This window comes from Notolepis coatsorum, assembly GCF_963971535.1.
Source record: "Notolepis coatsorum genome assembly, chromosome: 3".
NCBI classification, from domain to species: domain Eukaryota; kingdom Metazoa; phylum Chordata; class Actinopteri; order Aulopiformes; family Paralepididae; genus Notolepis; species Notolepis coatsorum.
This window is the reverse complement of record NC_140167.1, coordinates 50,408,212-50,436,085: the sequence shown is the minus strand read 5'-3', so window position 1 is coordinate 50,436,085 and position 27,874 is coordinate 50,408,212. Positions and strand designations below refer to the sequence as shown.

At 43.8% G+C, this 27,874-nt stretch overlaps 1 protein-coding gene across 1 annotated transcript in view; it reads right to left on the bottom strand.

Annotated features, from left to right (window-relative positions):
- Window positions 1-27,091, bottom strand: part of rps6ka1 (ribosomal protein S6 kinase a, polypeptide 1) — a 119,340-nt gene extending 92,249 nt beyond the window's left edge. The window contains exons 1-2 of the mRNA XM_084310759.1: window positions 26,484-27,091; window positions 12,101-12,148 (exon numbers count right to left, since the gene is read on the bottom strand). Coding sequence (XP_084166885.1) covers window positions 12,101-12,148; window positions 26,484-26,546 — 111 coding nt within the window. The 5' untranslated portion in view covers window positions 26,547-27,091. The remainder of the gene's footprint in view (window positions 1-12,100; window positions 12,149-26,483) is intronic.
- Between the last annotated feature and the right edge of the window lie 783 nt (window positions 27,092-27,874).

Here is a 27,874-nt window from a genome sequence, read left to right as displayed (position 1 = left end):
CACTGATAATATTTGTGTCCTTTAAACATTGTATTTATGTGGACAAAAATAAAGATTCTAAATGTGTGTGTGTGTCCTTACTTGACTGACTGGAGAGAAATATGCACCTCTCTCTCCCCCTCTCCCCCCTCTGTTCTGTGCAAGGCCTCCTCCCACGCCTCTGCTCTCATCACTGTCCTTATTACTTCTCCTCTTTGCCTGTTTTTGTACGTCTTTTTTCCCCCTCTCTGCCGGTCTATCTCTCTCTCCTGAGCGACAGTGTCTCAGGAGGTAGAGCGGTCGTCTGGTGATGAGAAGGTTCCCGGTTCAATTCTGGCTCCTCCCAGCAACGTGTCGAAGTGTCATTGAGCGAGACACTTAACCTCTAACTGCTCCCGACGAGCAGGTTGGCACCTTGCATGGTTGCCTTTGCCACCGGTGTGTGAGTGAATGGGTGAATGTGAGGCATAAGTTGTAAAGTGCTTTGGATAAAAGCTCTATATAAATGCAGTCCATTTAAATGCAGTCTATTCTCCCTCTCTTTCTGCTCCCCTCAACCCCCGTCACAGTCAAGCATGACTCCCCCTTGTTCAGCACCCTTGGCTAGTAAAAAGCCATTATCTACAATAGGGCCTTCTAATATCTAATTTACAACAATGGAAAAGGCATTACACGCCCACACCCCCACCCCCCGGCCTGAGGTCTGGTAGAAGGTGGGAGTTCATAGCAGGCAAGATAGGAAACACACGCAGGCTAGCACAATACACACACCATTACCTTTTCTGATTTAAACTCCATTAACGTTATCACCCAAGCGCTGTATTTTCCAAACAATTCCCTGTGCTGATTCAATCTTATAATCATCCAGTGTGTGTGTGTGTGTGTGTGTGTATGTGTGTGTGTGTGTGTGTGTGTGTGTTAGATTCACAGTGACATGTGCTTGCCATGTGCATATTGCAAACCCCCATTCAACTGAGATTGTTCCTGGGTCCACTGACACATTTTGACTGTGATACACATTTTGTATCTAGTCAAAATGGTGGTTGTGATAAGATCAGGGTGCGAGTTATACTTTATATATCTTATCCTTAATGCTCTGCATTATTCATACTATAAAAACAGACCTGCGGCTGATCCGCAGCAAACCCTGTTTCAAACCTTTTTAAATATAAATTGTACAGTTTTAGTCCATTTCAGATTTCAGTCCAGAGCAAATTAAACCCGAGACCTTTAGTTGCAAACTTTAGCCATTTCAGATTCTCCACCCTTTACACTGTTTGTGTTATTCTCAGAGATTAAAAAGCTTCAGATCTGGAATCAGATAAACAATATTTAAAAATTGTGTATGAGGCACACTGTATATTGCAATGTGTTATTTTTCCTGAAACTTTAAACCCTCTGACAGTAACCGAAGTAATTTCTATTGACTTGTATTTTAACCATGAAGCTTGCAATATTCAGATTCATATTCAAATATACTTTTTCCTCTCTCCCTCCCTCTCCCTCCTTCTCTCCCAGCCTGTGGCATTAACACAATGTCTGCCACGCACTTTGACCATCTTATACCTCTCACTGCCAGCACTGTAAGCCTCACCTTCTTTGCAGGGCTATAACTTTTAAAATATTATAGCTATATCGACATTACTATGGCCCATTCAACATCGGGTATCTATCATTCCCGATGTGGGAACGTTATATTTTCCCATTCATACATTGTCGTGTTAATAACGTCGTGAATATAAGTATGTTTTTAGAGTGTAGAGCAGTAATTCCTAGAACGCGAGTTATAGGCCCCGATGCATATTATACATAATCAACGTTTCGTTCCTATACACACTATATTAAAAAATCCAAATGCATATGATCGGTATACATTATGCTCCATCATGTGTGAAGGAAGGGGGGGGGGGGGGGGGGGTCGTTTATGATTCCTTGATTGTCAGTAACGGCTTTCTTTAGTACGACATCATACGTTGATCAGATGGATTGCAATGTAATAAATGGACAATCGAGCTGGAATTAACGTTAGATTCCTCTTACCTGTGGCCGATGAGTCTGGAGAAGAAATATTCCAATTATTTGATTTCCATCTGCTAGATCCATTTTCCGTTTGTACGACGCAATCAACGCCGAAAGCATATTGATTCTTGCGTCTCGAAAGCGATCCAATGCACTAGAGTGTTTGTCTGGATCCACATAACAAGAGAGCTCTGCCCAGAACATTTTCCCCGATGCACAGAACGCACCATCCGGTTGAGAGTAGAGTGCAGCTCGCCCGAAATCCACCAGGCGGCGGTATTGAGCCGTTGCAATATCCGACAGAGTCCGGAGTCTCCCGGAGACTTGCTGGAAGAATTATGAATGACAATAGCGAATAAAGGAAACAACGATCATAAAAACAAGTATACTCGTTATTGGCGCAGAAACGGTTAAGACTAGGCAACGTTTTCCTCCCATTACGCTTCATCACCATTATCTGGGATGTAGAACATAATTTTTAGCCATTGTTGTCTGAGCCATCACTATTTCTATGACAACCACAAAAGCCGCCTTTTCAGTAATTATTATCCACTTACAAGCCCGGTTCTTTCTGCCAGGCCGAAAACGCAAATTGACTGCGACTGAGTACGGGCATGCATTCACAAACACACACCAAACACCTGATGCCAAACACAAGCTCCATGCCCGATTCCAGCCTCCAAGGGAAAGAATTGTGGCCACTAGTGTGTGGGGACACTTGTGTGGACCGAGCAACAGAGTGAGCTATAGAGCAGAATTCTAGTTCATTCCATTCGGTTGTAGACTCCCATCCATTCCAATCCGAGCAGATAAGGCTTCCACAGATTTTTCATTGGGTTCTGTGCTCTACTGATTGTGTTCATTCAACACATTATGTAAATACTAAATAATACCAATTTGTCGTAAATATTCATCATTGAGCGGAATATAATTGGATGAAACGATACTGCAAGGTCTAGCAAGGATAGATTTGATCTGAGTGTGGCCTTAACTCGTGGGCTCGTTTCAACTTCCTTAAGACCTTCGGTAGGTAGGTGGGGCCGTTCTCATGACGAAGACATAATCAAAGAGGACTGGGTTTTTACTAAAGTAGGTTATCGCTACGTCTCTGTCTGCGTCTATTGTACATTTCAGTTTTCTCAGCGCGTCCCCTTCACTCTCCCCTGGAGTCTCCTCTCGACTGTAATTGAAATGATCGGGGACTTGACATGAGCACATGTCCACACCTCGTCTGAGGGCGCCACTGCACGACTGGCTCGTCGCCAGACAGTCATTTGCCCGGCAATATCCCCATCTCCTCCTCCAATGGGGCTTTACGGTGGAGTGTCCTATCGAACCAGTGTATTACACTGTCGGCTCGTTCCTGCGAGGTTCCTTGCCAGAAGCTATCCGTCGGAAAAATTACCCAGATTGTACCAGAACCCCGTTTTCAATCAGTTGTAAAAGTACGCGGGAGGGGATAGGAGCAGAGAGACGGATAACGGGAAGGAGGGAGCAAGAACAAGAGGAGAGCGAGGGGAAAGGAAATAAAGAGAAGTGAATGAGAGGAAACAGCGTTGGTCCTAATACTAAGAGAGGCAATATTCTGTTCCATTCAGGGATTTATTTATTTTTACACTGCAGTATGACGCGGGTACATCAAAACGTTAAGTCTTCAATGAAGTAGTTGTCCTATGTGCGTGTGCTACAGTACTTTACTTTGGACCAAGGCTCTCAAGCCTGCCCCATTCTGAGGGCACCGGATGGGCCTATAGTTCCCTTTATGCTCCAATGAGCCATTACATTTACTCCACAATATATATGTAGACAATATGTTTGTGGTCACTGGACTAAAGTATTTGAGCTACATTCATTAATGTTTCTTCCCCATCTCACCCAATCCAGACATCGGACGTACTTCGTGAAATTCACATTCCTTTGCTTCGATTTCTGACACATTACACTGGTGGTTCCAGGCACTGGAGTTTAGCATTGGTCAAGTTCTCTGATACCAATACCCTGTTTGAACCTGGCATCAGCTCCTGTTCTGATCAAAGACACGGAGCGAGAGTAGAGTACCTGCTGACAAAGGTAACGTCTATTTTACCGAACCCCATCATAAAACATGCTTTTGTAATGATCGCAGCGTCGGAAAACGACCCCCCCAATGGCTTTGTGAAGAAACATATGGTCGTGTTTACCTTTGACCTGGCAATAATATAGGTTTCAGGCGAGCAGCCGCGAGATGTGCACATATCCGCACAAAACACTATATCTCACAATCTAGAAAACCAGCCTGGATTATTATGAAACGTGCAATGTTTAGCGTGGTATAGTGCACAAACGAAGGTATGTAGAAATAAACAGTTTTGTCCCTGTTGGAGTATAAATAGTGCCTGTCAAATGAGCCATACTATTGTCTCCATCCATAGCTATAATATATAATATACGATGGGTCCGCAAACATTGTGAAAATGGTCAATAACGCTGGCGCCAGGGAGTAAAGATGGAAAAACAGCATGGCAGTCAATGAGTTAATATTTGGGAGTAAAATGTATTCTGTTCCAAGGATCCCTCAAACTTAGTTATCAAAGTGTTGTGACAAGGATATGTACTGGAGGTGGGATATTTTACAGTTGAAATATATATACATTGTGTATGTATATTAGCCTAGTCAACTAAAGCAGTGGTTCACAACTGGTCTACCCTCGGGACCCAACATTTTCCTTAGTCATTAAGTTGCGACCCACATTTTTTAACAACTATGATTTATTTCAAAAAAAGATTTTTGCAGTAATACACAATCTTTCATGCACTTAAAAACATGAAATAAACACAAAAAAGTGCAACAAAAGTACAACTAGGGCTAAAAACCCAATGAAATAAAATAATAATAATAAATAATATATGCTTCTTAGCAGACTTCTTAGCTTAACATCACAGGGAACTAATGGGATAACTGGGGATGTTGTTTGCTCCTGACAAGAGCAGTAGCGTCATTTCAGTAAAAGCCAAGGTATGGCAAGGAGGGAGGGTGGGGGTTGAAGGGGGGGTTTCCCCCCCTTGGTGTATTTTTTTTTGTCAAATCAGTTGTGCAATAGTCACTTTTGGTGAGTTGTTTCTATACAATTCACTTATATGACATTTAGGTATGACAGGACTACAAAAGCATTTAGTATAGAAATGTGTCAACAGACTAAAGCAGATAACTACAATATTTTGCATACAAATTATGCTGAGCAGACTGTAATATCATAACGGTCTGTTATTTTTCTTGTAATTGAGCCAATTTCCCTTAGGTACGGTTTTGAGGTGTGTTCAACAGAATGTAGTATCAAAAACACGTTCACAAAAAGTATGGGTTACTGAATGCTGAACTGCACTGTTATAATCACTAAGCCATTGTAAGACCTTACCTGTGTCCCTGTATCACTTGTCTCTGCTGCCCTTTGACTAAAAAACTTTTGTATGTCCATTTTCCTTTTTTTTCCTGGCAGCATATTTGACCTATAGTAAAAACCTTTGCACCTATAGTAAAAGTCATCTAGTAAAAGTGAGATAATTGACTATATCAAAACATGGTAGGGCTGTACCGAATAGTTCGAAGCTTCATTCATAATGTTGACATTTGAATTCTAAATCAACATTTTTTTTTTTTTTTTTAAATAAATGTTTTTTTTTTTTTTTTAAATATTAATTTGCCAAGGTATGGCGAGTGCCATACTTTGCCATACCAAAACGACGCCCCTGGACAAGAGTCTCAAAGTCTGGGGTGATGACAAAGCAACTCTGAGGTCATGCTCAATGTCCAATCTGTTTCTCTGCTTTGTCTTCAGCTGGACCAGAGCTAAGAAGCCACTTTCACAAAGATAGGTAGTGCAAAAAAAAATTAAAAAAAAAAAAAAAAAATCACACACATCCACCCACTCAAAATGACCCTGCGACCCACTTTTGGGTCGCGACCCACCAGTTGAGAAACACTGAACTAAAGTATCCTGTGTACTGCATGCAAGGAAATGCCTGGTTTAGGCCTAATTCTGCATGTGACTCGTATTATGCCTGGCTGTAAAGAGGGGTCTTGTATGGTTCTATTGAGTCCATCTTCATTCAAATATCTTGAGGTGAGAAGTCAAGGGACCTCTTTGAAAATAGTCATGCCCATGGCATTTTCCTCCCATCAAATTTAAGCTTTCTTAAAATAGCTTTGGAGCCAAATCAACCCCATTGGCCAGTATGCTAGCATGACATGACATCAAATGGCGGGATATCGACAGAATATCGGTAACATAAATTGCAGATAGCGATATTTTGGTGATGAGCCAAAATTGGTTGATGATGTCGGCTAACCGATATATCGGTCAGGCTCCATGTACTATTTTTATTTGTGTCATCACACCGTATGAATAGAAGCGCGATAGAGACAGAGACATCAAGACAGTGGAGAGAAAGAGAGGCAGAGAAGACTGTGTTAAGGTGTGCTAGAGAGAGGAGAGACACACACGTACTAGGTATGTTCACTGTCTCATTAGCCGTTATCTCAGTGGGAACAGGGACAAGGACTACACATCTATCCTGAGTCCAGGCCCCCTCCACTAGCCCTCAGCTAACCCTCCACTAGCCCTCCACTAGCCCCCCACACTGCTACTTGGAACCCACCCACCTTTACTACGTTTAAGCTAAACCACCTTTCAGGTTGAACCTTAGTTTGATTGATTGATTGATTGATTGAAAACTTTATTAACAGATTGCAGAATGGGTACAATACAGTAAGGCTCAATACACACAATTGTTAACTCATTCAGCGCCAGAGGGCGCCGTGTACTGTGTGGTTGAAAGGCCAACACTTTAAAGTATAGGAATACGTTTGTAATATGTTTGCAGGGCTATAATTATATTATATATTATAGCTATGGATACAATACTATTGCCCATTTGACATTGAGTATCTATCATTCAATATGTGAAAAAAAAATTAATAAATGTCATCCATACATTCCCGTTTTATACCATGGTGAATATAAGTATGGTTTTAGGGTAATTCGTGGGAGGCTGGTAATAGCCCCCAACGTGTATTATACTAAATGCATTGGCGTTCCGTCCCTACACATGCTACAATTAAAAAATCAAATGCATATGATAGGTATTATGTTCCATCATGAATGCATGAAAGGGTGGGTGGGGGGGGTTATGCTTTGATCGTCACCAACGGAATACGTTATGGACTAGCGTTACAGACATACGCTCGGATCGCAATGAAGGCATGCTTTGATCAACGCAAGATTGCTATCATATAGCCCTTAACTTGACTAGGATCTGCCCCAAAAAGGATATTCCAATTTTCTGATTGCGAGTCCCAGTATTGGTGTTGATCGTGTCGCCAACATAATCCGCCATATATCATCCATCTGGAGCATTTGACGCTCCTCAAGCCGATCGGGACAACCACTCCCCTTGCCTAACATGGAAAAGTCCGCCCGGACCAATATAAATCGACGCACAGCCCAAGACACAGAGTTTCAAAGGATGTGCAATACCGGCCGCATCCTATCAGGCGGCGGTATTGGACTTTTGCGATCTCAGACTCATTCCCTATGATAACACCAGACTCCCTGGATGGATAATGAATGTAAATATCGAATAAAAGAAATAACGATGAAAACCCAACTTTTCTCGAGTTTGGCGCTCAAGCGTCGGCGAGTTAACCTGAGATATCTCGGGTCTGGCCCCGAATGAGTTAAGGGGATGCAGACAAGAGAAAGACTTTTGTCTTGTTTACATCAGGGTCCCCCATTTTCAATTCATCTTAACATTTATGACACAGATAAACAGTACTGTTACATCCAGACATTTATGACATACAAGATATACAAATATACAGTACTGTTTAAGAGACAGAGTTTCTAAAAGAGAGTATATACATTTGAGGGGGAAGAAACTGTACATTGGAGGGGGTTGGGTGGGGGGGGGGGGGGTTGGATGTTTACAGGGGTCAGTTTCGAATTGCAGCCTCCCGTAGGTGCTCTTTGAGAGCGGTTTTGAAGGTGGGTAGGGATTCACATTTTTTTTATGGCTGTGGGTAGAGTGTTCCACATTGATGTGGGATAATTGCGAAACCTGTTTAGTCCCTTGTTTGAGCCGAATCTGGGTTGAACATGATTTGTGGAACTCCCTCTGGTGTTGTGGTCGTGGTATTCACTGACCTTTGGGAAGTATTTCAACATGTACATGGGTACCTTAGTGGTGTAGTGCACTTTGTAGACCAGGCCCATTGCAAGTTGCTGTACTCTGTCGTCTACTCTAAGCCATCCTAGGTTGTCAAAATGGGCAGGGTTGAGGTGGGTTTTAGCAGTAAGGTCAAGCAGTAGTCCGTTTTGTGATGTTTGTAATCTTGTTTTTAGTGCCTTTGAGGTGCTTTGGTACCATGAGGTGCAAGCATAGTCATAGTACCCTTGAATGAGTGCTCCTGTTAGAGTCTTCAGGGTATTCTTGTTTACCAGAGAGGATATCCGGTACAAGAATCTTGTTCGTTGGTTGACTTTTTTGATTACATTGGGTGCCATTTTGTCACAGGAAAGATTTGCCTCAGGCGGCTGGGTGGCGCAGCGGAGATTGCGCTCGTCACCAATGCAAGAGACTCCGGTCTTGAATCCGGGTGTCAGCATTGCCTCCGGCTTGGGCCGGCTGTCATACTGGCTCAATTGGCAGAGCCAGCAGGTCTGAAATCGATGGGTGGGGATTTGGACGTTGTGGACAGCGACTCCTACAGGTCGGTTGGGGGACGCCTGCACAGCAGAGACAGGAAGTAGCGGGGGTAGTGTGAGCCTCCCATGCGTTACACCTCGCCACTGAGAGTCCGAACTGGCAGGTGAAAAGATGCGACAGGCTGCCTCCTCGTGTACCGGAGGGGACACGTGATGCAAGGCTTCTATCCTCCCTACAACCGACCAGTGGGGGGCATAGTCGAGCAACGTTCAAGACAGGGGAGGGGAGAATTGGAAACACGAAAAATTGGGATGGGAGAAAAATAGAAAAATGAGAAAAAAGTGGATAAAAAAAAGGAAAGATTTGCCTCTAGGATGGAACCCAGGTATGTAATTTCATCTGTCCTTGTGACAATATTGTCACCCACTGTAACAGAGAAGCCGTTGGTCTTGCTGAGTTTGTTATTTGATCCAAAGAGAATGGACTCTGTTTTACCCAGGTGTAATGATAGTTTGTCATCAGCGAGTCAGGTGCAGATTCTGCCAAGTTCAGAGCTGAGGGCTTTTTAAACCTGCAACTTGTTCCTGTCAGAGACCAGCAGGGCTGAGTCATATAGTTTAACCAGCTACTGTATAGTTTACTGAGGGCAGGCAGTGAAAAAGAAAACACCATTCCGCTCTGTATTCCTGGATGTGGAGAAATTCTTGTCTTTCCTCCTCAATCCCTCCCTCCTTTCCTTTCCTCCCGGCAGGTCAGCGGGAGTCAGGTTGCTCCTGTGGCAGGAGTAGATAATAGCAGCCATTATCGGATTCCCAGCATTTAAACCAGCAGCTCAGCATTGATCGCTGCCTGACTAGACCCGCCTTGACTGCATGGTGCCAGTGTGGCCCGGGTAGAAGGTCTATCCCCGTCCCAGACCATATTAAGATCCACTCTCTGCACACACTGGTACATTATTAATGAGGCTATTTAAAGGACTATTGACTTCATCCACCTACTACAATACACATTAACCCTTTCAGGTGTACAATCTCACATGTGAGATTAGAATTTTTAGAAGTGAACATTTGAATGATGGTGTCACACTACTATACTGGCCACGTTGAAAGCTGTGATGTTTCAGTACTCTGAGAAAAAATTATAAAGTACACATGAAAGCAGGGATGGGCAAACATTTTTTTTTCAGTCGCAGAAGGCGCTAACAATATTTCCAAGAACAAAAGCATTCATTCCAAAAGTTACATTGATGATGCTTGAAATGTCAATGGCTTCCACGTTAATGTATGGTTTTGTTTTTACATAATAGCGAACGGGCCGAACGCGAGATACTCCAAAGAGCCAGCTAGCTGGCTGCCGTCATTGCTAAAAGGTAACGCTAGCGTTCAGGTGAACATAAAGCGTTCATTCCAAACATATAGATCATGGATGCTTCAAATGTGTGAATTTTGTGAAACAAAAACATGGCAAATGTACAAAACCTTGCTACCATGTAACATCTCCAGTCTCTCTTTCTTAATCTTTCTTTTCTGTTCTCCCTGCTGTTAACAGACTGTTATGCTACCTGGCTAGCAAGCTGTAACCAGCATGGCGTTCAGCGGTGTAACAGTTAATATGGTCCCATCTCAACACAGTGTAGGTGCCTTCTTCATTGAATAGATGAAGCCGCTACACACACTTCACACATCCAACGTTGCAGCAGGACGCTACCATCTGATGCATGGTGTCCCCCAGCCTGTACTGGAAGTCATCAGAATTAATCAGATCGTAGAAATGATCAGATTAGTGAAGTCCTACACAATCAATTAACAACACTTTATGGCACATGTTATGGCAAAACTACCTGTTGAATTAGACGGTTCTAATTAATGGTATAATATTTTCTCTGGGATAAATATTTTTTCCGCTGTTGATTGACTGAAAGCTTCCTGGTTAACGACGTTAGTGTTTCCGCCGTTACTTGTAAATGTCAACGACCCAACTGGAGGCTTTGAAAAGAAGCTGTGGCTATTCATCTCCGACTCTGAAAACCCCTCGCTTACATGCCGAGCTCAGCTCTCAAGACAATCACATCATATTGTTCTAACCTGAAAGGCCAAGGATCTCAGCTCTACCTGCCCCCCCCCCCCCCCTGAGAGCCAAGGTTGAAAAGGAGAAGAGAAGAAAGGAAAGGACATTTCCTTGTCCTTCTCTGCTACACAGTTAGAGAATAATAAGTCTACTGGAGAAACGGGATCGTATTTCAGGCTTGGACAATAAAGCGTGGAAGACAGCCAGAAGCCGAAAAGGGCTGACTCAGGAGGGGGGGGGGGGGGGGGGGGGGGGGTTGCGTGTGCGTGTGCATGTGTGCGTGTGTGTGTGTCCATGCATGTGTAGGATGTGTTGACACAAGAGAAGGGCAGAGAAAGAAATACACCATTTGTCCCATTGAGGCACCTATTATATACAGTATAACAGGCCATAGACCTTTACAAAACACAACCATTTGATTGACACACTGACAGTTGGTCTGCAGTTCAATACATTCAATCATAATCAATTGATCCAATTGATTGATCTAAGGGCACTCAATACATTTGGTAAATGTGCACACGCACCATCCATCAGAGAGTGCACCGGCACACGCAAACAAAGACGTGATGTCCTCAGGGCTGCACAGCGGCATTACTGCAGTAGCACCCGTGCGATAGGCCGTGTGTTAGGGTGCATGCGGTCCCTGTTTTGTGCAAGTCAAGGGCCAATGGCCATCATTTGAGCCACTTTTGCTGAAAATGTCTGTGCGTGTGATTGATTGACTCCTGATAATAATCTAAACAACAAACACAGACTTTGATAACTGCTGTATGTTAACGTTACATATACAGTATGCAGCACTGCAGCAGGCATAAATGCAAGACAGGCTTTAAAATTATGTCGCGTTTCTCAATGTAGACTAACGTTTCATCAGAGATCATCTTTTCAGAAAGTAATTCTCCACTCCATGATAAAAAAACGTTCAACACATTATTCTGGTGATAGGTTAGGAAATGTGGGCTAACGTTAAACATTAGAGACATTTTATACTCGTGCTACAAGTGTGTGGCCTGTGCCACAAAACCATAAACCTCTGTAGCACCAGAATGTGCAGAAAAGGTTAACAGCCCTGGTCCTTCTTCATCCATTCTGCATGGTGCTGCGTTGGCATCAGGAGGAGATTCTTCTCTTGCTTGTCCTTCACACAACAACACACAGTCTGTATACAATAGTCTGTATTATTGTGATTCACCTATAGCTTAACTGTGTGTGTGTGCGTGTGCATGTGCGTGTGTGTACGTGTGCATGTGCGTGTGCATGTGCGTGTGCGTGTGTGTGTGCGCGTGTGTGTACATGTGTGCGTGTGTGCGTGTGCTCTCATTGAGAAAGCCCTGAGAGGTGATCCTTGTACCTTGACAGCAGGTGCGAGTCCTCCATCATCTGTTGTGCTCTGTCCATTCTGTAAAGGAAACACACAGAAAGAAATGTCAAGGTCCAGCCCATCACTGTCTGTGTGTATAGTGAGGGAGAGAAAGAGAGGGGGAGATGGAGAGTATTCACGGGTCTGCGTGGGTGGCAACGGCACATAGCATCCATACATATTATTACCAGCGCTTTGCTCGGCTCCTCTGCCGACAAAACCAATAATCTCAAGCAGACACCCAGACACATTTCTCATACGTCCCCTGGTGGGTGAGGCCTGCTGAAAGCACTATTATCGTCGTTATTTGACACATACATTTGTGCACAGAAGTGGGTCTCCAGCCCCAGCAGCATTGGATTTCAGATTAGCCCCTGCTTCACTCTCCTACACACGCTGGGCCGAGATCCTCTCTGGAGGATGAACCAGGGGGGATGAACTGGGGGATAATAGAGAATCTATCAGAGAAACCTGTGCAGCGGTGCTTTAAAAAGACAGGAGATACTAGCGGCGAGTCCCGTGACGATTGGTTGTCAACGCCGCGTTATGAAGACGGACAAGCATCAAGGTTTAATTACCCCGATGGGCCCGCCTGCTGCTGACTCAGGGTATTTAGGCTACGGCGGCGTGTTCGTCAGTGGTGCTGGGGGGGGGGGGGGGGGTGCGTGCTGGGGGAGGGTTGGGGATCGCGTTTCATCCTTTGAAATCTACTTGCAGAGGAAATCCGAACAAAAAGAGGATTTTGCCAACCATTCCGAGAATCCGAGCTATCCTGTCATGTAACATTACTTCACTGTGGAAAACAACAACACACACAGCGACTTTAGAGACATTTGAGATGGCGAGACAAAGACAATTGACCCCCTCCTTCATCCGCTGCTTTGTTTTCATATTACAGAGGGGCAGAGGGCTGACCCACATGTTTCCTCTCAGCACTCTCTTCCTTTAGACTTCACTAAATCTCACACACAGAGAGACAGGCGGCAGAGGCAGACAGAGAGAGACATAGAGAGACAGGGACAGACAGAGAGGGAGAGGGACAGACAGAGAGGGAGAGACAGAGAGAGAGGGACAGGCCAGGGACAGACAGAGAAAGTAATAGAGAATGAGGAAATAATGGAAAAAGAGAGGGAGAAAGAGAGACAGAGTGAGAAAAGAGGAAGACGGGGGTAGAGAGAGTGATGGCCAAGCTCTACCATGTTCATGAGAAATGGAGGCTATTGACCAGACAGAGTCAAGCACAGACAGAGTCAAGCACAGACAGAGAGTCAAGCATGGAGAGAGTCAAGGCACAGATGTGTTGGAGGAATGGTGGTTTAGAAAACCAAGAGCAGATTCTTGAGGAAGTTGTTTTGGGGGGAGCTTCAATTTCTCTTCCTTGTCCATCTGTAATCACTTCTCTCTTGGCCATGAAATTATATTCATAGAATTCCATTGCTGGCATCTTGGTCAGTAGACAACAGGTGATTGTAATCAACTGTGCTTATCATTAAATAAGAGCCGTGGCCAATGAGCTGTGGCCCTGCGCCATATTGGTTGGCAAGAAGACACGTTATAGAATACCATGAATATGGGAGCTTTCCTCTCCATCTCCTTTCTCTCTCCCTTTCTTTATTTCTCAAATGTTCCAGCATATCCCTTCCCTCTATGAGGTGTGTGTGGTTGCTGGGTATAATCTGATAAGGTGAGGAACATGAGAACAATCCTGAGGACTGTGTGTGTGTGTGTGTGTGTGTGTGTGTGTGTGTGTGTGTGTGTGTGTGTGTGTGTGTGTGTGTGTGTGTGTGTGTGTGTGTGTGTGTGTGTGTGTGTGTGTGTGTGTGTGTGTGTGTGTGTGTTGTGTGTGTGTGTGTGTGTGTGTGTGTGTTGTATCAAGTCAATTGGTCAGCGCTGACTGTGTAAGGTTGCTGCTCTACACATTTCAACCTCATTAGCGCTGCATAACTGAAGTAACCCAGTTAAGCTTCTCCTCTCCTGGGCTCTCAATGAGAGCACATGCATGCGCGTGGCGCACACACACACACACAAATATAACATTGCACTATGTTCGAGTCAAACACACACAATTATAGGGCGGTCAGGTGGCGTAGCGGAGATTGTGCTCGTCACGAATGCAAGAGGCTGCGGTCTCCACTCCCGGAGAGTCAGCATTGCCTTGGCTCGGGCTGATCGCTATACTAACTCGTTTGGCTGAGTTAGGGGGAGGGGAGCCGTGGGTGGGTCCTGGGCGTTGTGGACAGCGACCCCTACAGTTCAGTCGGGGCACCTGCTCAGCGAAGGTAGGATCTGGTGAGAGGTAGTGCGGCCTCCCACACGTTACACTCTCCCGGTGAGAATCTGCGCGGCCAGGCTGGCTGCCGGCTGGCTGCACATGCGTCGGAGGAAAGCATGCAACAGTCTCCGGGCTCTCGGACCAACAGTAGGGGAAAGTGCGCAACAACCAGGAAGGGGGTTGGGAATTGGCATAACGACTAAACAGTGGGATGGGAGAAAAATCGGAAAAAAGAAGGAGGGGGAAAAAGATAATAAAAAAAACACACAATTATATATATTTTTTATCCACTTTTTCTCCTCCTATTTTTCTTGTATTTGTCCTCCCATCCCAATTTAGTCGTTATGCCAATTCCCCCCTCCCCTTCCTGGTCGTTGCGTGCATTTTCCCCCTACTTGCCGGTCTAGGGAGCCCTGAAGTCTATCACATGCTTCCTCCGATACATGTGACGACCGGCCATGCCGGAGGCACCGCTGACAGCTGGATTCGATACCAGTGTCTCTGCGGTGGTAGACAAGGCGCTTAGTCCACTGCGCTACCCGGACCCAAACACACACAATTATGAAAGCATTTTCAAAGTCGTCTACAGTATCTATGCTCATTTTGAATGAAGAAACATAAAGGAGGTGAACACAAGTTCACACAAGACAATAAGACATTAACAGTTGCCAAGCATATCCCAGATATACAGATCCATTAGAAATAAACTTAAAGTAAATAAGAAAAAAGCAGCCTAGCGCATTGCATTTCACACCTAATTGAAGCAAGATAAACAGTCTTCATGTTTTGTGTCTGAAGGATAAACCAAGGGAGTGTTGTTAATAACAGCGTCCTGCAGCCAAGCAACTGGAAACACAATACAAATCATGGTCCAGGTTCCAGTAATAATCTCTGTGCTTATGCAAACGCTTCCTCTTGAATCCTTATCACACCCTGACTGAGGTGATATAGAACGGTTGACAAACTCAAAGTAGGGCTTAAATCCATTACCCTGTTCCATTTCTTTTGATTCCTTCTCTGATACTGTGTTGAAGGGACCCTCCCTTTTCAATCAATCAATCAATCAATCCCCTGTACACTTTGGCAACTAGGAGGAGGTAAGGAGGGGAAGAAAGGGACACTAGGCGAGGGGTAAAAAGACAAAATACTTTTCCAAGTCTCTGACTCTGCACTGGGGTCAAGGGGTTCTGAGTCCACTTCAGTCAAGCGTGGCCTCGTTAGAACAAGGCTGAGTGACTCGGAACTTCGGAAGTGTAGAAGTCAAGACAGGAAAGGCTGTTTCCAGAGTTACACAGTTTAAAGAGTTGGACAAATTAAATCTGTCTTGAAATGTAATGTTGATTAAAATGTGCTTATTTTCACTACATAAGCAAAAGTACCAGATCCTGATGTACGGTGATCACTTTAATCAATCACAGTTGAGTGGCGGAGAGCGATTTTTGGTGTGGAATCAACTGAATTAATCAGATCAGATTTCTATTACAAAAAAACATTTACATTCTCGGTTTTCCTCGACTCTGGTGTTTTGCTTTGTTGTTCCTGAGACGCAATGAGACACAGAACACACACACGGAGTGTTATTCTACAATAACATACCACAAGCAAGTCCAGAACCAGGTTCACCCAAAGAACAACACACCATGTTGATGACAGCAGAATAACAAAGTCTAAAACAGAGTCGCCAGGGTAGAGATACATTGTAACAACAAGGCATCATTGCACAACATTGTTAAGTTGTGGAAAGAAAAAAAGGTCACTTTAAACTTTAAAGAGTGGGGAAAAAAACATAACTGGATGTTTTTGTATAGTATATAGTATAGCATAATAGTATAACTATATTGTATAGTAGTCGTGTACATAGGACCTTTTCATTCGTAAGCTTAGCATTGTATTGTATTTTATCTTAGTACTTTTATCATGTATATTTTATTATCTATTCAATTTTATTCTATTATTATTTGTATTTTTTGCACAATCGAAGCGGGCATGGCCACTTTCATTTCACTATGTCTTGTGTGTGTATGTGATAAATAAACCTCTTTGAGGATATAAAAAATAAATAAAATAAATATTATTATGTCATAAAATATGAAGACAAACATTCGAAGCTTCGTTCGAATACTTCAATAGAAGCTTTGAATGTTAAGAAATTACATTCGGTACAGCCCTACTTGAATCTTAAGTCTAAAGATTCTAAAGAGAGGGCAGTTACTTCCAGCATGAGATTTATTCTACCCATTCAAATCCTCAGACAGGCAGAGTATTTCTATGCCAGTTCTTTGTCGCTTTGCCAAACGCATTATTCCCCAATGCATTCCTATAGTGTCTGGTATCAACACATGTCATCCCATTGCTGGCCTTGCTGAATTATTGTATAATCTCTGGCTCTGGATGTCTCTATTAACTCATTCAGCGCCAATCACGGGAAAAGTCAGGTTAACTCGCCAACCGTTCAGTGCCAATCACGAGAAAAGTCGGGTTTTAATCATTATTTCTTTTATTAGCTATATCCATTCATTTTCATCCATCCAGCCTGATGTTATCATTGGGAATACCGCCTACGCCTTCCAGCCGGTATTGCACTCTATTAGAAATGGTGTAGTTTCTTTTCTGGGCCGATTCTGAGCCGTGCGGGCAGGGGTTTAAATACTCCGGCAGGACTAGCGTTTACAACGTTACATCTCTGATGCTGGCACCCCCCCCCCCCCCTTCATATGCAATGCCGGGCAATGTGGGACGGACCTCCACAAGCAGTATTTGGAATGGCGATCATATAATTGGATTATTTCTTTTGCATTACATCAGAGACCAGGTAAGGACTCTATATAAAATCTTGCGTTGATCTGATATTTCTTTCTACCGCGATCGAAGCTGTCTGTGTGTGTGTGTGTGGCCGTTTACCGTTGGGTGCAGGAGGGGGGGGGGGGGGGGGGGGGGGAGCGCTGCGCTACGAGGGCCATTTCATGTATGCACGAGGAAGGATAATGATAATCTAGCGTTGATTTCAGGAAGATTCGATAATCAGGCAAAAAATTACAATGTGTTTAGTGTATTCCACTAAAACGCTATTATCGCGTCTTTTCCTGGGATTACTAAGGCCCCGTTTAGACGGAAACGCTAGCAGGTGAATCCGCAAACATATTTTTCCGGATGTGCCTTTCGTTTATACGGAAACTGCGTTTTTTACGGGGTGAAACCGCAAAAAAGTGAGACTACCTTCCAGGGTGGAATTCCTAGAAACGGTAAACCTTCGCGCTCTCATCTAAACTGTCAAACCACATAAAACGATGACGAAAGGGTTCTCAAGGCTCTGGTCGCGCGTACTGCTTAAATCACAGGCATGCGCCAGCGCCGCCAGTAGCCTAGAAGCGTAAACAAAGCATGTCTGATTCTATCCATGGCGATCACCTGAAGGCTACATTGGCAGTACTTTTAACCCTTTCACTGCCACACGACAGAAGGTTAACCCTTTACTATCACACAACCGGCTGTCGTGTGGCAGTGAAAGGGTTAAATACACAAGAATCTGTCCCGCGGCGTGACTGGACCCATCTGTCTGTGAGTGACTCTGCTTTGGTCCAATCACATTCCCCATCCACAGTCTGCGAATCAGAGGCAGAGTAGGGCGGGTCTTCACAGCACGTTATGTGACATATGCGCCAATCGTGTGACAGCGGGGCTCCGTCGTTACAGCCTCGTCTGCACGGAGAATTCCACCCCAAAACGCTCGTCTAAACGCAAAATTAAAAGTGAAACCGCAAGACGACTTTTGCGGTTTCTGTTCAGACTCTCTCCGTCTAAACGTAGCCTAAGAATCACCAAAACTATACTCATATTCAAAACGGTATAAAACGGAAATGTACGGATGAAAAAAAATCTGTTTTGTGCATGTTGACTGGAAGCAACTCACTGACAATCAACGGGTGTATTAGACCCATCGCTATAATATAAGATATATTTTAAGCACTCGCAAATCTCGCAGTCTCCCCATTGATTAAAGCGATGGCGTTCTAGCGCCCCCTGGCACATTAAGCGATAGCGCTGGATGAGGTCAACTCTAGGCTGTGTTGACACATGCCCTCATGTGTAGTCACTAAACTCCTCCCTCTTACATCATAACCCAGGTCATGAGGTCACTAAACTCCTCCCTCTTTACAACCCAACCCAGGTCCTGTAGTCACTAAACTCCTCCCTCCTACATCCCAACCCAGGTCCTGCAGTCACTAATCTCTTCCCTCCTACAAGCCAACCCAAGTACTGTAAGCAGTCCAGAGGTCACACCCAGATTAGCTATAGGTAAGGTAAACCAGGACACACATACAAACTCAGACATACATTTAAGCAGACACACACACACACACACACACACACACACAATTTCATATGAACTCAACATGCAGTTAACATGACCGTAAACACACACAAACATAGTTGAGTACAGTGCTGACCACGCCTGCCTCTCTTAGGCTAGAGACAATGACACACATTCCTGATATTAACCCTACCCTCTGCAGGCTGCCGCCTGTTGTGCAATACCCACACACACGTCCCCCCTCTCTCTCTCTCTCTATCCTCACCTCTATGCTTGTACAATCCTGCTCTGTCTATTCTGCTCCGTTTCTTTTCAGGAGAATGTGATTCCAACCTCGTTTCGGGTTTTTGACACAAAGGGTGTGTATAGACTAGAGGGGGTAGAAAAAGCAGGCAATTATTCCAGAAGGCCACGGACTCGAGACCCATTCTCTGCTCTCAAACCTCTGCTAAGCAAGATGATTTATTTTTTCTATCAATGCCATTAACACATTAACTGCCACGCTTATATCCATCAATGTTTGATCACTGCCACCAGTCTAAGCCTATGGAGATGTTCACCTTCTTTGCAGGGCTATAATATAACTTTTTAAATTGTATTGCTAAATTGACATTACTATGGCCCATTCAACATCGATTATCTATCGTTCAGGATGTAGGAACGTTTTACTTTTTCATTCACACAAAAATACCGTCTAGAATATAAATATGTTTTTATCGTTTTCTGCAGTAATTCCTAGAACGTGAGATATAGGCATAAATGCATAGATGATCGATTGCAGTCTATTCCCTATACACGCTATATTAAAAATTTCAAGTGTACATGGTCCTAAACTTTATGACTGATCATGCGCGGGTGAACGGAGTGGGGGGGGGGGGGGGGGGTAGTTTATAATTCCGTGATCGTTGTTAAATGATTTATGTAGTATGGGTGATATATAGATCAGAGCAGTTTGCATGGAGAATAATAAACAAAAATGCTGAAAGTCACGGCAGCCTCCTCCTACCGTTGGGCGATGACACTGGAGCAAAAAGATCCCAGTTATTTGATGGGGATCGAGGCGATCCATTTCCGGTATGTATAATAATAATAACAGCCCAAATCATGTCGATTATTGAGTTATGGCAGCGATCGCTACACATGGACGTGTGTCTTGAGTCCCGCAACGATAAGCGAGTGGCCGGACGTATTTAGGAGACGCACCGATATCCAACCGGCATTTCCGGTTTGGCAACTCGCCGATCATCCACCAGGTGGCAGTATTGAAGCGTTGCAGAGTTGTGCCGAGTCCCACAGCATCAGACCAAGGTCCGTGAGGGAAATATTAATACCATGGCGAAAAAATTAAATATGATCAAAATAACGTTGTACGTTGTGATCTGGCAGAATTCGCATGAACTTGAAACCCGTTGTACAACGTTTTTGGCGGAGAAAGTGTTAAGTGTGTGAAATTATGTATGTGTGCTCTCTAGTTGTACTGTAAGTAAGTACAGGATCAATGAACACAGGAAAGAGTTTGTGTGTGTGTGGTGTGTTGTATTGTTCTGAAGACTAATGCAGATTAGAGGTAACATCAGGACAATAATATACATGCAAGCAGTGAGAAGTAAGAATGCACTGATATCAGATATCGGGCAGAGAACAGCGCTAAAATCATATATAGGTATCGGTATTATTTCCCCATTACTGAAACCCAATACCAAGACACATGTGTTGACAGTAGCATCATGTCAAGAGATCAAAGCAACGCCACTCGATTTTCTGCATTTTTGACACCTAGAAAGATAGTTAGATGTGTCTCTAATGAAAATGTATTATAAATCTCAATCATTTCTTTCCAGTAACATAAAAGTAATGCTCCCAATTCTACACTGTTCAATAAAATGGTACGTCACATGGACTCCACGTGGACTAATCTGGTTGTGGGGGGAGGGGGGGCAAAGCAGGTGCCAATAATGACTCACTCAACAGGGACAGATGTGATGATTTGGTGACGAGCATCTCTGAGGTGATTCACAGAGGTTTAGTTAATGCAGGCACGACCAGCTTCTCTGTGACCATGAAAACAAGACAATCAAACATGTCTCATTAGTTCTACTTCCATCCTTCCCATCTGTACATCACTCTGCATCTACTGTAGCACAACAGATCAGAGAAAACATCTCTGGTTTCACAACACACACACACACACACACACACACACACACACACACACACACACACACACACACACACACACACACACACACACACACACACACACACACACACACACACACACACACACACACACACACACACACACACACACACACACACACACACACACACACACACACACACACACACACACACACACACACACACACACACACACACACACACACACACACACACACACACACACACACACACACACACACACACACGTTCACTCTAGATCAGATTGATTGTGTAAAATGACCCTCTCTAGTCTGCAACTCAGCCATCACTATTATCTGTCTGTTCGCCTGCTTGTCTGTCTGCCCGTCTGTCCCTTCTCCTCTCCATCACTGGTACCGCCTCTCCAGTCTCTTCTTCTACTGCTCAATCAATCTGAGCCCTTGTCTCTTTAATGTGCCATCATCATCAAGGCCCAGGAGAGAGAGAGAGAGAGAGAGAGAGAGAGAGAGAGAGAGAGAGAGAGAGAGAGAGAGAGAGAGAGAGAGAGAGAGAGAGAGAGAGAGAGAGAGAGAGAGAGAGAGAAGGAAGGGAGAATGTAAATGATAGATAATGAGAGAAAAAAGAGAGAGAAGAACAAGAGTGAGAAAGCAAAAGAGTGCATGGGAAAGAGCGAAAGGGAATGAGAGCGACATAAAAAGAAAGAAAGAAAGAGGCGAAACTGGGACAGACCCCCCTCTGCTGACACAGTCTGTTGTAATAGAATTAGTCACCAGCACTTCCATCTCTAAAGCATTGATAATTCATACTGTATGTTCCTGGGGGCTTACTAAAACGACTTATTAGAGCTGATGGCAAAGGAATTGTGTGACGTCTGGGTGTATTTTCATGAATCAGGTCTGGAATTTCAGTGCATAAGCCTGAGTTTGAACGAAGAGGGTCCAATTTTCATGAATCATCTCTCAACCACTCTGTCTCCCTTTTCCAATAATTCTCCCTCTCAGTTCAACTGCCATCCAAAATCCCCATGATGTCTGGCCTGAGGAAGACTTGGCGTCACTCAGTAGACTATGTCCTGCTTTGCTGTGCGGTGGTAGGGGGGTAGCTGATAATATCCATCGGGAGACGAAGGGCAGCAGAGTTCAATCATAACCACAATGGATCAGGTGAGGCGCATGAATTCATTGCCGTGATCTGGGAAGACAATCGAGGACGTAATTGGCACAGATAAGACATTCGTAGAGAGCCGTGACACAAGAGAGAGAGTGGAGCAGAAGCTTAATTCCCTCTGGCTAGTCGACTAGGCTGATTAAAAAAAAGGAACAGCTAATTCCCACAGCGCTTGAGATATCCAATTACCAGCGCTTGAGATATCCAAGAAACATGACATGGCAGTGAACCACTCTAAACCAGTTGAGCAGACTGCAGTGTAGTATATTACAGCCCCTCTTCCTACACATGGTGTGCCACAGGTTGCTGGAGGAAGGAGGAAGGGGGGCTCTAAAATACATACTTGCCCATTGTACATAGTCCCATAATAGGACAGTTTCATGAATGACCGTAGGATGTCCTGTTTGATGATGCCGAAATGGACATTTAGCTCGTATTCTCTCAATATATACATGTATGTGATGCTACGTGAGGAATTATTTTCTAATTAATATTATCTCTGAAATTAGCTTCGGCGATGACTCATTCTAATACTAGGGCAGGGGGGGGGGGGGGGGGGACGTGACTTTCAAAAAGTGGACTCATTGATATCCAAATTTGGCATATTCTAGGAGTTGTCAAGTTCAAATTCTACAATTCTAAAACCTGTATGTCGACCAGTACAGAGCACTGATCCAATCAGTTGTGGACAAATGACTGAGATGCGACCAAGAGTTTTTTTAACATGAGATTTAACATGTTTTTTATGCGTATGCAAAAAATGCAGAAAGCCAAGTGGCATTGATATTTGGGAAATGGTATAAAACGGACCGGTATAAAAAAAATGTGGCCTGGTATCAACATGATCTACTAGGGGTGTAACGATGCATCGAAAAGCATCGATTATAATGTGACGATTCGATTTGAAAATGTTAGAATCGATTAGAATCGATAATAAAAAAAAGTGTGTGTGTATTGTTTTTATTGACCGTCCTATAGTCCATTCATGCTGAGTGAATCAGTTCCCCCAGCCACATTTGTGTATTCACATTTTTGGGGGGAATTAAATGATAGAAAATTTATCGAATCGAATTGATTCGTGGTCAAATGAAGAGATTTCTTGATGCATTGAATCGTTGCCTGAAGAATCGTAATCGAATTTAATGGTTGTGAGGTCGCATCGTTACACACCCCTAGTTCCTACGTGTAACCATCACACATCTAAGCCACGCTTCCAGCGACCTACAGAGGTAACAAACACCTGCCTCACTGATGCAGCCGGATCGCCACTTCGCAAAGACATTACGGAAACTAGAGGTGAAATACACGGTGAATGGTAAATGGACTGCATCTATATAGCGCTTTTATCCAACGCGCTTTACAATTTGTTCCTCACAAATTCATTCACTCACAACATTCACACACTGACGACAGAGGCAACCATGCAAGGTGCCACTGCCAACCTGCTCATCTGGAGCAGTTAGGGGTTAAGTGTCTTGCTCAAGGACACTTCGACACGCTGCCCGGGAGGAGCGGGAATCGAACCGGGAACCTCTGGATTACCACACAACTGGTCTACCCGATTCCTAGTCGGGGTAATCGTGAGGTCGTAATTCCGATTTGGACTATTTCAGTTCTTGAAGTGCCATTTCTAAAAGGCGAAGGTTTAACATTGAAGTGAGCGGGCAGTTCCGCATCCATGTTTCCCCCACCGCCTCAAACTGAACCAACATGGCAGCCATGCACCTGGCTCGCCTGTCTGACTCATCCTTTACAGCAGGAAGCCACACATAAAGGTTTCGAATCATATCTATTTGACATGAGACGATGGGACAGATGGGCTATATTAAGCCTAAATAATGGAAGCTTCACAAGGAGGCTAAGACGTCCATTCACATTATGTCCTAAATTACTTTGAGGTACAAGTTTATTTGAGTCCATAATTAAATGTTAACACTTTAAACCGCCGAAAACGCCTTTGGACGTCTTTCCTAGCCATGCTCATTCTGCCGAAGACGCCGTAACTCGTATTTGATATCAATAATTAAAAAATCTGTGATCGAAATCATATTTCTCCTCCGGGGACCTGAGATGTACAGCTGAGCTCCACTCAACTCTCTAGCGGTTCAAGAGCGCCATCTGGTGGCCGATCGCCAACAGGAAGTGACTCGTCAAACAGGAAGTGCTCATCCATATTTCGTCCGGGCACTCGCGATCATTAGCAGGACTCTATCTCAACACACTGGATAATCAATCGCTCGCCCTAACTCAATAAACAACGTTATTTGGACGTATATAGTATTATACAACCTGGAAATGGTTCATCAGGATCAACATCCCATAATCGAAAACTGTCTACTCCAAGCTGATCGTCCAATGGCGCGAGGAAGATACGGTGAGTTTCAACGTTATTTTCTAACGTCTTCTATACTAACTGATCTGATGATCATATGACCCACACTAGATGAATGGTATAACGTTGCCCACGGAATTATAAACGCCCCCTCGCCCATCCGGTCAATATCAGATGATACGTAGTAACTTCTAGAAGTACCTCCAGTTGAAATTTTTCATCTGGCACCGATCGCTACCAAACTGTATTTGATCATCAATATAATGCATTTGGGGCTATAAATCAAGTTCTGGAGAAAGCTGCAGAAAACGATAAAAACATACTTATACTTTAGACCATATTTTAGTATGAATATGTGAATGAAAAAGTATATCGTTGCTACACCCTGAACAATGGATATAGGACATTGAATGGGCCATAATAATGTCAATTTAGCAATAGAATTTAAAAAGTTATAGCCCTGCAAAGAAGGGGAACTTCTCCATAGACAAATAGAGCTGGCTAGGGATGGTAAATTATGAATTTAACCATGGCAATCAAAGTGTTAAATAGTGGATAAATCATAAATACTGTATTTAAGAAGTTGCATGGATCCAACCAAGGCCAGGTGGTGTTGTGCATTATCAGTTAGACCAGTAGCTACATGTTCTGCGCCTGCATGACACGTCCTTAGAGGCCAAATGAATAGCTCATGAATATAGCTTATGCAATCTACTACAACCTGTTCATATATACAGACTAGTATATGACCGTCAAGACCACTTTATAGTAAGACTAGATTGACAATTTCCAAATTAGCCTATGCACTATGCAGTCTGCTCTGTCCATCATATCTTTTCAGAATACAGGAAGTCACCAATCTTCCTTTTCTTCACATCAGACGGCAGGCTTCCGAGAGGTTTGAAATCAGCTATTTTCTATCGTAAAATAAATTGCAATGAGACATTTCAAGTAGCTATTTCATGTCATCATTAAATTCCCTGATTTGAAATGTCTCTAATTATGGCACAGTACCAACATATTGTGGTATTGGGGGGTCACTGTTTTTTCTTTCAGTCTCTGCAAACAGGACCTTCTTTGACCTTACGGATGACTAAAGGGTCATTTCTTAAGCACACGCCTATCTCTCCATTAAAATCTCTGCTAAAAGACTGGCATGAAGGCAATGTATGTCAGCTATGAAACATCAGCTTGGGTCAGTTCAGCTTGTATTCACACTGTCTGCTACAGCTCTTAGCCAAAGTTTGCCCCGCCCCTAGTCTATGATGTCACACAGTCGTGCATAGCTCCATAGACAAGAGCATGAACTGGATATTAATGTAAATGAAGACTGCGACAGTCCCCCGGGTGATTTTCTTGGTATAAATGCTGCATTTTCTAGTTCTGATCTGACAGATTGCAATATGAAGCTCATCCGGATGTAAAAACTCAAAACATTACCCTTAAACGTTTTCTCTACTCCACAGATCTTGGTATGAGATTACAGATTAGAGACTTGAGTCTTCACTGGTTTTGAACTTTGGAAGAGTTCATGTGGCTGTATAGTCCAGAATCACACGTGTGAATACATTGAGATACCCATTGGTTTGTTGAACGAGCCTCAAACTAATTAGATGATGATGAGATGGTTTATTATTGGTCAAGACAACTTTAATAACGTCATCAAGTGCACTACCACACAAGCTATGTATGCCATTACTCCCTAGCTGTTACTATAGGGCAAATATGACTTGAATTGGGGATCCATCTAGTTAGACAAGTGCTTCCCCTCAGCCATGAACACAAGTCAGCCACTCGTTGAATATCAAAGTAGAAGATCAACGGAAACTCCTCTGAAGAAATAAGCTACATGAATGGTAAAGTAGGCCAGGGATGTCTGACTAAGTATATTATAGGCTATTCTAAACCACCCTTGAAACCCAAATCGCCATTCTATTGTTCTATTTCTGTCGCGAATGGATAATTTAGACCCAGAGTGGAACTTCTCATCATTATAGGCGTCTGGCATGTTGCTCACCTTGATTGTTAAATCACAGGAAAGATGGGGGGCCAGTACAAGTTTAAATATAGAGAGAGAAATGAAATATAACCCAATAACAACCACTCGCATATTGTGACTGATAATTACCTCTGATTCGAGCTGCACAAGTTCCATTGTGGGCCATGGCTCCGAGATTTGTGCAAGAGGCATTTCTGCAGGATTTGGACTTTTCCCCTCAGCGTGTGAAATACGAGTTTAGTTCCTCCCGGTTTTGTGGAACAACAGCTTCTGTCAAGTCACAGTGTAATAATTGCTCTCCTCCCGTGCGAAGCAGACGCGCGTAACAAGGAGCGCACGAAGCCAGAACCCGATGTTTTACAAACAATTGTAATAATCCCTTTAATTGACCTCGTCGAGCGGCCACCACTGCGGGGGTTTGAGATGTAAATCCAGCTGCGGACGGAGCAACCAATCTTCGGGTGATCCACTACAATGCGGCCACTCAGACAGATCTCTACAGATCTCTACAGGTACAGAACGTGGAGGACCAGAGGGAGGGAGGGAGGCGATAATAACAGTCCCGACTCCCGACTCGGGTTGTTTCAAGGGCTCCTTGATTGTAGACAGATGCCTCCAAAGGGAGAAGCAGCTTCTTTGAGACCGACGATGTATTAAATCGTTTTTCTTCTTCTCACTGTGTTTGCGATATTCACTCTCGGTCGGACAGTGAAGGGAACCTCGCTCTGTCCGCCAGATTCCCGTCAGTGTGTTCTGAGCAGAGATCCTTGTGTGCGTGTGTGTGTGTGTGTACGCTCGAACTCGAGCTGTTATTGGTGGACTCCAATAGTATTTCATCCAGCCCTCGCTCCTCTTGTTCCGCCCTACGCTACATACAGTATGGTGCCCTCATCTGGTGGACAGATGAACTGCAAATACGTAATGCAGATCATGCAGAAAGACTTTTGTCCTGGTGGTTTCTGTAGGAGCCTCTGTTGATGCCTTCTTCAAGAGACAAACTACAGTATGTCAATCAATTCAATCAATCAAGTTTTCAGTCAAACATCCACGGCTTCAGGCTGCAGAGGGAGCTGGATCTGATCGTGGTTTTGGTTTTCAATGATGAATGTCACTCATAAACCACCAGCAAGGCAAATATGGTTGGCCTATGTGTGTGTAGAACTGACTTCTCTTGCCAGAGTGATGGCTTGGCCTCAGCCACTCCTATAGTCTAACACTGCAGTAGCAGGCTGCATGTCTTATCGTCCTTGATTACTGCAAGTATAATGCAATAGAAACAGTCAAATGTGTATACAATTACAACACATAATAGAATAGAGCTTGGCCAGCAGAGTTAGAATTCCCCACTGGTATTAGGCTACTTTGATAGATGGTTTCCATTGACAACAGTTTTGTTCCAGTGATCTGCGGAATCCTGAGTGATATATAAAGCTGGAATAGTACAACACTCCTCCACTCTGCTTAATTCAAAACTGAGAGGATTTTGCTCCCGGCCTTGGTTGCTATTGGCAACTAGACGG